This window comes from Dysidea avara, chromosome 4, assembly GCF_963678975.1.
Source record: "Dysidea avara chromosome 4, odDysAvar1.4, whole genome shotgun sequence".
NCBI classification, from domain to species: Eukaryota; Metazoa; Porifera; class Demospongiae; order Dictyoceratida; family Dysideidae; genus Dysidea; species Dysidea avara.
The window spans coordinates 11,043,706-11,056,599 of NC_089275.1; the positions used below are offsets into that span (position 1 = coordinate 11,043,706).

Below are 12,894 nucleotides of genomic sequence, written 5' to 3' on the forward strand. Positions count from 1 at the left end.
CGTAATTGTGATTCAATCAAAGTACATTTTATCTTATTCTGATACATACATTTACACAAGTCAGCATGAGATATACATATACGGTGATATAGTGTAGTGATGTCATTCATGCGCATTGCAGGGGATTGCGTACAAAATCATAACAAACAGAATGTCAATGAATTTCTTATTAAATTACGTGATGAAAATTGTGTCATGTTGAGGTAGTGGTGACTATACCCACGAGTCACCGCCAGCTGTGTCGTCAACTGGATAAGGGGCGTGTTGCATTGGGGTGAAGTCGTCCTTGCCACCGCCACTCCTTCTTGTAGAGCGTTTTTTGTTCTTATCCACCTGAGCATATACTGCGTTGGGATCAAATCTTCCAGTAGCATCATTTGAGCCTGACTGTTGATCTGCAGTGGTACAACACACATGTAACAGAACCTCATTAACAAGGCCACTCTCCAATTCTAGCACACACCCATGGACAGCTATTCTACACGATGTAACTTAAGAGGTGGTAAGGTAGCAGCTAGTACAGCTATTTCATGTTGCAGAAATAAATGTGTGCACATTGAATAAAATAGTGATTTGTGTTGTTAAACTAAAGCCCACAATCAATTCTTATTAATGTGAATGTATAAGAATTTATCTTACAATTACAAAGCACGTGTTGATAATGGTATTATAGTAAATATGGAGGGGAAAAAATTTTTTGATCAAGGACTTGATAGGCTGATACAAACAAAACAGGATGAACTTCCTAGTTCTGTTATTCTAGAATTTCACCAAGCAACAGGAAAAGGTAAGCATCTCCTATATGTAAGCGCTACAACCCACACACGTACGTACAGACACACACACGCGCACAATGCATTACCAGCTGGTGAAGTATCATTGTTGTCAGGGATCAAGGAGTAAGTACCCATTGTGCCAAGATTGGGTACAGACTGAGAAGTAGGTTTCTTCTTGGTAGAGTCAACCACATCATAATTGGGATCAAAGTCCAGAGCTGGGCTACTCTGACGCTCCATACCCAGGTTGGTTGTAGCAGTACTTGGAACTGGACTGGGTGGCTACAAGAAAGAGCATTCAACTCCAGTTGTAACAGAACAACAAAATATTCTAGGAAATGACTCAAGAGGGCAAAAAAAAAAAGGCTTTATGAGAGTAGGGGGAAGGGGGGGGGCAACAGTGTACTTCATTTAAACTTGTACAAAAATTTGAGAGGCCCCTCCTCTCCTAAATGAACCATGCACGTATATTCTCGCATGCATACACGCACACACACAAGCTAAATGTGTACTCTGCATACACAGACTTTTACTCACCAATTCCATTCCAGGTCTTTCATCTAGTGAAATAGAAGATTTATACTCTTTCTCCCTTTTCTTCTTGTTAGGCTTGATACGGGTTGAGGCACGGAAGTCTTTTGATATACTCCTTGGCTCAAACTCAAAACTGTGTCCAGTTTCCTTGGCAACTCTACTATACTGGCTCATGTCCCATCCTTCTCTCTTCAATGCTGAGTAACCCTCCTTGTACTCGTATAACATTGAACACAACTGGAGAAAAAAAATGTACTCAACATTAACAATAAGTCCGAAAATTATGATTTAGACATATAACAATTTAGGAGAAAGTACAAACAGTGAACTGGACCACTGGCACTCTTTGCTTCTTAAAAAAAATATTGTAAGGCTATTATAATTATAGGTATATAGCATAGTTTGACAATAAAATGTGTTAAGGTCTGAAACAGAATTATTTTAACCCCATTAAGATCGTGTACAGTATTCTACACCACTAAAGAAAATACATTCATTATGAGATAGAAAATCTGAGATATGTATCTGACAATATCTTATGTATAAGCCCTACAATACATACATGTAGAAGACTCTACCTTGTTTGCTGCAAACACAATCTTGGGAACATGTTGTTTAGATCTTGCTAACTTTACTGCCAGCGTCACTCCACTGCGAGAACGGAGCAACCTACATAGTGACAACCAAGTGTATTTATAACAATAATTCCAATTACATAAATCAATAATGTAATTAAGAAATACGCATCATATTAAAATTACCTGGCATTCTCAGGGCTCTCAGTGACTAGTTCAATAAGGGCGCACAATATTGCTATCGTGGTACTGTCTGATAATCCAATGTGTCTCGGTCCAAATGGTAACCGTGTAGCTAATGACTCCATAGCCTGGTCACCTGATAACAACAAGAAATGATAATAGTGAAAGAAGTGGTACTGTTTAAAGGATAGAAATGTTGGTGTACATACCATGCAAACAATACTATATTGTGTAATACAGAGTGCATTCAATATTATCCTTCAGCATACCAATTATAGCTTTGTTTCTTGGGTCGATGGCTAAATTTCTCAATGCAGTTGTAGCTGCTCTAATGACAGGATCATGATTGGCCTCTATCAGTGCTATAATTGCAGGTAGTCCTTTTGTGTTTCTCACAACATTACGAATATAAGATGCCCACTAGAACAACAATGAAAAAACAATGATATTAGGTATGGTACAACAAAACTATAATACTCTTTTACACTAAACACCTATACTCATACAGTGATCAAGCTTTCCAATGCAGCTTCTAACTTATAAACTTCATACCTTCCACGAACAAGCAGTTAGATTGTGGATTGACCCACAAGCTGCTTCCAAAGTGTCGGGGTTAGATGATGCTCGGATAAGTGCCAAATAAGGATGTACAACCTCTGGTTGCCATAACAATGCAATACCAAACACAGGTTGATGTCGGTGCGGTAAGGGGGCATCCCGACGAGCAAACTGTGATGGATTATAACTGATTTCATCTCCGCGGCCAGGACTTGGCCGGACACACAAAGTCAACCATGACCGACGCTGAGTCCTTCTCGATCTATTGATAATCTTCTTATCTTCCTCAAGTTCTCTACGTTGTTCTTTCTCCCACTCACTGTCCAGAACATCTTCAGCTCCCTCCTGTGGGTCTATCTCATTCTCAAGACGATAAGAAAGATTCCGTAGGATGCACACTGAATTCTCAATAGTCTACACAGACGCACATACAGAAACACAATGAGGCTATGGTACTTAAATACACAACCACAACTACATGCATGTAGAATGTACACGATAGTATGTGCAGTAACCAGTATATGTAGCAATCAATGTATAGTGTACAAGAAAAGTGCGTTCTATAGGAGTTACTATACACTCCAGACATGCACACACACACTACCACACACATGCACACATACATAATAAACTGTACACACCTTGTTATCGATGTCATCGTTACGCTTCACTGCAGAGTTGATGGTCCAGAGCAGAGCATCCACTAAACCAACACAACTTCTCATGAATACTCTAGCTGGCTCTCCAGCTGATGACACATTGCGCAGTGTACCTAACAATATACGACCACCATGTAAATAGCCAATGTGTACAACACACACTTAAAACAAGATGAATTACAAGGTACTATACTTTACTAACTCATTAAACACTACTGGTTAACAACAATACTGGGAGCTAGTAGAACGAACATGCTGAGAAGAACACATTACCAGTGGAGTTTCTCAGCTCAGCATTCCAGTGTATCTGGCTGGGTTGAGCTCCAGGATTACGTGTCATCTCCTCAGACCAGCCAGAATATGGGATGAGTACATATGTCACTATGTCATTAAGTGAGTTCTTGATGATACGTAACTTCAACTCCTACACGGGAACACACTGAATGGTACAGCTGTACATACATACTATAGATAAAATATGTCCGTTTAAAAAGGTGGACCTCAATAATGGGGGTATTCAAGTACAGGCCACCATAATAATGTAGTTGTCTGAATAAAGAGTTGGAGAGTGACATTTCACTGTACAAAATCCATGCTACTTTAGCTAGTAAAATTAATGGTTTCTATGCTTCAGACACTGTACTAAAAGCAACATTGCATAGAGTATGCATTTGTACAGTGAATTCTGGCTACATATGGAACCAAAAATTATCTATTTCAAGTCACAACAGATCTGTGTGTGGCATGCCTGGATAGTATTACAACTTATACACAACACCAAACACATTACTCACCTCACACGACGACAGGTTCCACAATATTCCAGTGACTAGTTCTCTGACTTGAGCAGTTCTAGACACTCTCAGTAGATGTAACAATTGGGGCAGGCCATTATCAGTGGCTATTGCGATCTAATAGTGGACACATGATACCATGTATGTACCTTACATTAAATGTGACTTATATAATAGGTACCATGGGAGAAGCCCAGGAGGTATGGATCACATGGTCTACATGGTGCTCATGTGATCCGTTATAGAGGTGTTACTAAGCATGTACATACGTATTTATAAAGCCATAAACCTTAAGGATAAACTAAATAAACAAAAGACATATATGGTATTGTTATGACCAGTACTTGAAACTCCTGACTAGCAACATACGAGGTAATCCTGCACTAAAAAAAAAAATTCACGATTCAGTCTACAAAGTACATTAGACCAGTAATCTGGACAGGATCCTGGTCACACAATGAACATTTGGCTCACTTTATTGTCATCATTGAGTCGTCCATAGGAGAGGTTCCTTAGTGCCCCCAGTACAGCTAGTTGTACCTTCATCTCAGGATAGTTTAGTTGGTTAATGAGTACTGGAATAGCACCAAACTCCCTGCAAGAATGAAGTACACACAATTATTACAATAAAAACTAATGATAGGTGAATACGTTGAGTGCACGTTTGCCATTGGATATTCTTCTAGCTACTGCTACTGCTACTGCTACTACTACTACTACTTTCCATATACATTTTCTCTATTAAAACTCTCTCTCCTCTCACCTTATTCTAGACTTCATGGCATCATCTCCATATGCTAAGTGTTGTAGGTAGCTGGCAGCATTAGCCATCACATTAGGGTCTCCAGAGTTGAGGAAGTCAATGACATCACTTAGCTCTGGTTCACGTTGAGTAGAACCACTACCCTCTGATCGTGGAATACTACCGCTACGTCTCATCTGATCTGTTAGATAAATAGGAACATGGTAAGAAGACACAACACTGTACATTTCAAATATGTGCACTGTATGTGTACAATAGTGACTTCTATTCTAGACACTTGGTGAGGGTTATGTGGCTGTTTCAGCACTCAGCAGTAGCGTCAATAAGAGTGACTGAGTTATTTATGATAAAACTGGTACCAAGGCAACCATGTATGGTCACATGACACACTTTAAATTACTGCATGGTACGAATACATACTGTATTCATATGGTAAGCCTACGTTTTGTGTTTATGCTACATCATGCCTCTTAAAGGTGATATTAGAAAACAAGGTAGAGTATATGAAATTTATTACCCAACCAAAACATAATATGTAAATAGTCTAAGCATATTATTCCCCCAAGTAAATATTCACCTTCTGAGAACACTTCATCACTACCATCACTAACATTACTGCTACTACTACTACTACGACAGTACAAGTCCAACTCTGAATCTGTGAACTCATACTGTTTACTGTTCAGTGTTATCAACTGCCTATCAAATGGCAACTCCTCCAGTTTTTCTTCACCATCTTCCTTCTTGTTAACGGAGTCATGATGAATTTGCCCACTGTCATCCTTCTGTTTATCATTAGAGGCAGCAGGTATAGGGGGAAACATTAGAGTGGCATACTGCACTTTGTGCATCACTAACTTTTAAAAACCTGTTTCTAATTAAAGCCCACTCTGTAAAATTAACTTCAAACCTAGCTAAACTTCCAGACAATTCAACTTGTTTCTAATGAAAAGAAAACAATTACTAACTGTTGTATTGTATGTAGCTAGCTAACCTAATAAACTTATACACAAGCTAAAAACTACTACAATAATGTAGAACACACTTCAGCTCAAGCCATATATACCTAGCATCCTCCAAACCAGCCAATCAGCACGTACAGTGACAACTTGTTAACACTTGTTTGGCACAAAACTGACGCCACATTCCAACACCAAATCACCTCCTGTGTGTCAATTAATGTAACTACCTACAGATAACACAGGCCCCCCAAACTTGATAGACAATATGGAGTTGAAACCGATCCATTTCTTGTGAATTAATTCCATGTGGACACAAGTAATGTGAGATTGAAGAAATTATATCCACAACATTTGGACAAATCGCAAGTGGCCACAAGCATATACAGTAGTACGTAAAATTACACAACCAACATCCCTATTTAAAAAAATAACATTCCACTCTTGAAATCACACTACTTAATTATCAGGAGGGCATTGATGTACATGTACGTACCACAGCACAAAACAACTGAAGATACTGGCTATGTGTCATTAGTCAGACAAGATGGAGAATATCATACCACACATTCAAACATAGTGCCTGACTGGCTGACTATATGCGTAAGCACTATTTGCTTACAAAAATATGCACTCTTCTTCTCAAAGAATTTGGGTTAAAGTAATATGGGAGGTCAGGAGAAACTCTACATTGACTGTTCTAAACTTTGACATCCCATGCATGTGTATAGATCATAAGACAGACACTTACCAAATGGAGATTTCTGTCCTTCATAGCTTCTGTAAGGTAACTCAGAATTGGGACCAGAAAACTCTGGAAAAAAACAACCAAATACTGAAAATTCTAAATATCAAAACTCTCTAATAAAACAGTCAACAACTAGGACTACATATTACTGTTTTTATGTACTTAAAAAAGTGCGCTAATCCGACACCTCTGTAATCCAGAACACCTTTATAATCAGACATTGTTTCATGTACTATACCAAAGAGACTTTTTTCTGTGTAATATTACCTTGATATCACTAATCCGACACAATTTTCTTGTCCCAGTGAGTGTCGGATTATAGAGGTTTCACTGTAGTAACTACTAATTTCACTTACTCTCTTGGCTCCTGACATGATGCGCATCACGATCTAGAGCCTTCTGCTCATTCCACATCAACCCGCTGGAGTTACTCCGTGGAAGAATCGACTCTCCAACTAGAGTGGTTACTGGCATTCCAGGTGGTAAGGCACCAGGAACATCAAAATGTCCATTAACTCGAGAGAACTCGGTGCTCTTAGAATGTGTCACAGGTGATAGAGGGGTTTGGTGCGGTAATGGGTGAGATATTTGGTGTTGGTAGGATTGTAATCTGGCGTGTGTCTGTACAAGTGCCGGGTCCTCTGATCTGTAATAAACAATTAATATTACATACATACTGTGTACAGCACACATGAGGTATCCAACATTTACTTGTACGTATACTGTAACAATTCTACTGGCAAATTAAGAGATGTAGTCTACTATGTAATAGTAAAATTACACATGTGTACTACAGACCTTCTTCTATCATGTATTGATCGTGGAGTTGTAGATGTAGGGTAGTTGGGTCGTCCTGTCATCGACGGGACACTGGGTCTGCGTCCGGTGTCATCTTTTTGCTGCACATCTGGGGTGGATACTTCTACAACATGGGCACCACTGTTGTTCCCTGCCATGTTTCTTTCACCATGTCCGCCCCAGCCTGGGGTAGCACGATGATCAGCATTGGCATGGTAATTGGTATTATTCCCCTGTATGTTGCCTTGGTATGCATCCAATGGTCTCTGCAATCCTAAAATGCAGCAGGCAACAAAACTAAATCATAGCAATACACTGTATGTAATATGTATTTTACCAACTACAGTGGCTATTTAATAGTTGTTCCAACTATATCAATTTAATAGTGGTTTCATGGGCCAAACTGACCCACCTTTTTCATCAACTGCAAAATTAAAATGTGGAAAATGAAGCTAAAACACCACTACAGTAGAAACTCTGAGTACAAACCTTATATTCTTACATTGTACTGTTTACCTGTAAATATCTTGATCAAAACCTAGCTCAGTAACACATTATGGCTATACAAACAAGTCGAGACCACGACTCCTATACAGGATGTACTTTGTTGTCATCGCCAATTTTAATATTTTTGCCGACAACCCTATACTCTAGAGATTTTCCTGAAACAGCTATAATCTATTTATTTTCATTGTCAGGATGCATTCTATTAGAAAGCACCCTATAGGCTTCATTTACAATGTATCTAAACTGTTTTGACTAGTTGTAGAAACACAGACATTCTAATAACCAAGGATCAACTGTATTAAAGTTCTAAGGCTGAAAACAATTACAGTAGGCTTACACCAAATTGCTCACACATACATACATACAAACAGACACGCATCACACAGACGCTACACTATGTCAGTTGTGATAGGCCGATATAATTCCTTATTTTCTTGTCACCTGCCTACATATCTCTTTTGTCCTACTGCACTGGTAATAATTATAGATATAGAATTTAAGTAATTAAAATACAAATATTTTAAAAGTCAATCAAGGTACTCTAATAGAGCAGCCAGCCACACCAATCAAAACCATTATTTATGTATGTATTTCAAGTTTTTTTTTTTTGCAGATTCAAACTCTTTAATTGACTGGAAAACATTTCATTGTCTTCTGTTACACTTATGAACTAGTTTGAAATGCAAACCAGTCTGTTAGTTAGTTGATGGACAGTGTATCGTCACTTTGAACAAAGAAAACATTTTTAGAACTGCCTGCCCGCCCCCGCCCTCACTACCTGATTGCTCTTAAGGTGATGGAAAACAAGGAATCTCATTTTTAGACCTTACTGTATTTTAAGTAAGATATAAACTAAATACTCTTTAGCAATATATATATAATAATGTAGTAACTTAATACACATCTTAAAGAGGTCTGATGCAATCAATACTACCAGGAGCTCATAAGCACTGCAAGGCACTTATGAGCTCCTGGTACTACTATTGAGGAATTTTGCAGTTGATAGTAACACATAAAATGGGACAATCCATTAAGATACAATGTATACATCAGATGACAGTAATTCGGAGTTCACAATGGTAATGATATCTTTACCACTACACACACATACAGAGGCAAACACACACACACACACACACACACACACACACACACACACACACACACACACACACACACACACACACACACACACTTGAGATGCCGGTGGTTTATGCTGCTGTTGATATTGTTTGTGCTGCATTCGAGGAGAGAAGTGGCTTGCTTGATTTGGTGTATTACCAGTTCGAAGATGATTAAAATTGCTACCAGGATATTGCTGTTTGGTGTGGTCTCCAGCTGACCGGTGTCTAGCATGGTAACCACTATTGGAATATAGAGTACAAGTGCAGTAATATTTGTATGTGTTGAGTAACAACAACTACTTATACAGTATTTATAAATACAAGAAATACAAAAGGCCTGGTATGTACGTACTAGAATTTATGTTTACCTCAAGAAGCTTGGAAACTCATAGCACATGATTTTACCAGCATGTGGCTGTGCTTACTCATTATACAGATTTAAAAGAAATGACCTACCTACATAGCTACACTGACTATTGTAAAGGAAATTCTCACAGTGGAAATGTTAGTGCCAGCCTTGCAAGTTGACTTACTTGAGATACACTCATGGTTACGTACAATAAAAGCATGGACGTACGCACTCCCGCACACACACTACCACACCAACACACACTACCACACCAACACACCAACACACACTACCACACCAACACACACTACCACACCCCAACACACACTACCACACCAACACACACTAGTAAACACTCCTTCTAACTGAGACTGACACTTTCACCTACAGTGACATCTTAGCCCAGTAAACAGTTCAATAACACTACGCTGCATTGTTGCTCAAATCTACTTGGCACATAGAGTAGTAGTACCAAGCTGGTAAATTTATACCAAGAACACCTACCATATACAAATGTCGTACCTTACAAAATCTTTATCAAATATGTTGATACAGGCCAAATGTGAAGTATGCATACATCACGAAAAGGAGTTGTGTTATGGTTCAGTAGTCATCAACTTGAATGCTACACTACTTTAAGTGGTTGCTATGGTTGTGATTTATTGGTCTAAAGAATTAATTGCTTTGAACTCCAATAGGCACTCAACAAGAAATACTCAATATTACAGGATTCATGTTTGGGTGTAGTTTCCAATAAATTTCATCTAATTTCTAATTTCCATGAATAGATCAGGCGTGTCATGCTCAGAGATTAAGAACACTTACACCATTTGTATTTCCAATACAAACTATGTACAAATATAGACTAATACAAACAATGAATAGCCTTAAAAGTGTCACTGGTGCCTTGTGGGTATTTAAGAGGTACATGATAATTGACAAAACTACATATATACACTACAAAGTAGTTACAAGGCTGACAATATCACACAAATCTAATAGCTACATTTTTATGATGTTTTACGCTTCCACCCAAACCAGCCAAGTATGACATCGCTATGCCATCAAAGGAACATCCTATTTATAAAAATACTCTACAAATTGGCTTGAGGTTGGTCTCTATGTGTGTAAACAAGACCTACAAGCAATCTTATCTGACATATGGACTACACCACACATTACACCAAACTTATCATATTTCAATTAGGTATCAACAATAACCAGTAGATATTTCATGAATAACAGTTGTAAGCCCAAATAACAAAACATCATAATAGTTAATGAAGGCCATGAATATGCTTTGGATGTGAAGATCACAGGGAATAGCAAGATTATGACAATCAATTACAAACACAAAACTTGTTAACATACTAAACTAATTGTTAACAAATTGTTTGACTGTCAATTTGTCTGACCAAAAATACTTGAAATTGAGTGTTCAATACCATAGTATACACACAGCCACACAAGCGATGGCATATGCATGTACACACACACACACACACACAGGCATGCACAAGGCATCCATGCTCACCCATTAGCATCAACTCTTCGTTGCATTAATGGAGATGGTTTGCCATGACTACCAGGGGGTGTCTTTCGGTTAGCATAGCTATTCAGTGGTGGTGACTTATGTGGCATATAGCCGTTGCTATGGGTACCATTAGTAACCGGCTGTTGAGGAATGTTGACTGGCTTTGTATGTTGACCCCTCTGTGCTTTTGTGTCATTTCCCGTCATCAACTGAGTCACTGATTTCACGTCTAAAATGGAACAAAATCATTAAACAGTATGTACAATACAGTGAAACCCCTCAAAAAGGACATCCTGAAATGTGGACACCTTGATAACTAGGACACTTGTTCATACAGTCCTTACACTCTAGTCTCATTTATATACATATATTTAGACATTAAATCCTAAAAGTCAGGACACTTCTTTGGTAAGGGGATACAGTGGAACCTCTCTTAACAAACTCCCCGAATTAAGGACACAATAGAAAAAACCTCCATAGTAAGGAGAAATATTTTGGTCCCAACAGGTCTGGTCAATACTTTTTTACCTCTGAAAAAGGAAAACCTCTATATTACAACAAAAAGTGGCCAAAAATTCTGGGTCCCACAATGTCCATAATAAAGAGGTTCCACTGTATTTCATGTACTTTGTATAAAGCAGGTATGATTAAAACTAGACAGTAACATAGCATTACATGACTAAGTGAACTTGACAACCAATCAAAACAGCTGTTGAGAAATTACCACACTGCAGACAAAGCAACAAGGCACAGAGTACTACTCAGCAAGTTAGGAATAACAGAAGCCTTTTCCTGTGTATTATGAATGACATTATATTAGTGTGATGTCATAAGATGTCATCAATGTACACAAGATAATTAATTGCCTGCTGTGTCAGACTGTTGTGAAGCATCTAAAACAAAATACTTTTCTAACTTGAATCATTAAAATGGGTTTATCAATGTGAATATTATTACACATGTAACAGGACATACACATGGGCATACACATACACACATGTGTATATGCAAACACACACACACACACATACACACATACCTGTTGTGGTTTTTGCTCCCATCAATTCATTCTCCCAATGGTCACCACTCAATGGTCCATTGTCTTGTGATCCATTAAAGTGGTTATCACCAATAGGGTCCATAGCAAACTCATCGTCCAGAAATGCTCTACACAAACAAAACCAACACTACTTCCAACCAACTTAATATGATCTTCATAGACAATCACATACATTTGCTATATACACATACAGAGCCTGTTAATATTGAAGTGCCCTTTACAGGGTTTCCTTTGCAGTTACATGTATAGGTATGTGTGCCCTTTACACGCATGGTACAACACAACAATCGGCCAAGCAAAACCGTGTTTCGTACAGTACAGGTATAATACTGTAGATGCACGTGACAAATCATCGTGAAAGGCAAAACTACATGTAAGGCTGATACTTCATAAAAACGTTCCAAGACATGCTCTCTAACATCAACCATTTAACTAATTCCAGGGACTAGATTCCAGACAATAACACCATTATTCCCATTTGCTTGTCAATAGTGATCTTGAGACAAGTGAACTCGTACTTAACATCAATGATCCGACCAGAAATGGCAAAAGAGGTGCAATTGTTTACGAAATAAGGGTACCACAATTGTGATATGAAGTTGGCAACTCAGGTTATGTCTCCTCTTGTTAAGCAATTTCATTGTGACTGGCTGAACAAATACTGGCCATTTTCTCGAAATTCTAATTTGTTATAGAAACGTATTTATACACTGAAGTGATTAAATGTGCATAAAAGTTTATGTAGCACGTATATTTTTACCCAGTTTACTTCAATATATATGTGTAGAATTTTGCAAAAACAGCCGCAAAAACAGCTGGTTTACACTCAGCAGGTCACATACAGTGTATTCATTCAAGGCACTAGAATCCATACAAGTTGCACCATTCCCCTCATTCAAACCACTTATCAAAAAAATGAACACACTTAAAAAGTTAAGTACCCACTACAATGATGGGTTATACTGGGTAAAGA

At 38.2% G+C, this 12,894-nt stretch overlaps 1 protein-coding gene across 2 annotated transcripts in view; it reads right to left on the reverse strand.

Moving 5' to 3' along the window:
• Positions 1–5: 5 nt before the first annotated feature.
• LOC136252797 (uncharacterized) overlaps positions 6–12,894 on the reverse strand; it is a 28,901-nt gene continuing 16,012 nt past the window's right edge. For both annotated transcript variants that reach the window (XM_066045364.1, XM_066045365.1), the window contains 18 exons: positions 11,901–12,028; positions 10,862–11,090; positions 9,049–9,218; positions 7,348–7,621; positions 6,906–7,195; positions 6,553–6,615; positions 4,843–5,023; positions 4,554–4,674; positions 4,080–4,196; positions 3,559–3,709; positions 3,268–3,398; positions 2,621–3,040; positions 2,338–2,488; positions 2,072–2,204; positions 1,889–1,979; positions 1,314–1,547; positions 863–1,058; positions 6–395 (listed from right to left, as the gene is read on the reverse strand). In XM_066045364.1, coding sequence (XP_065901436.1) covers positions 214–395; positions 863–1,058; positions 1,314–1,547; positions 1,889–1,979; positions 2,072–2,204; positions 2,338–2,488; positions 2,621–3,040; positions 3,268–3,398; positions 3,559–3,709; positions 4,080–4,196; positions 4,554–4,674; positions 4,843–5,023; positions 6,553–6,615; positions 6,906–7,195; positions 7,348–7,621; positions 9,049–9,218; positions 10,862–11,090; positions 11,901–12,028 — 3,262 coding nt within the window. In that variant the 3' untranslated portion in view covers positions 6–213. The remainder of the gene's footprint in view (positions 396–862; positions 1,059–1,313; positions 1,548–1,888; positions 1,980–2,071; positions 2,205–2,337; positions 2,489–2,620; positions 3,041–3,267; positions 3,399–3,558; positions 3,710–4,079; positions 4,197–4,553; positions 4,675–4,842; positions 5,024–6,552; positions 6,616–6,905; positions 7,196–7,347; positions 7,622–9,048; positions 9,219–10,861; positions 11,091–11,900; positions 12,029–12,894) is intronic.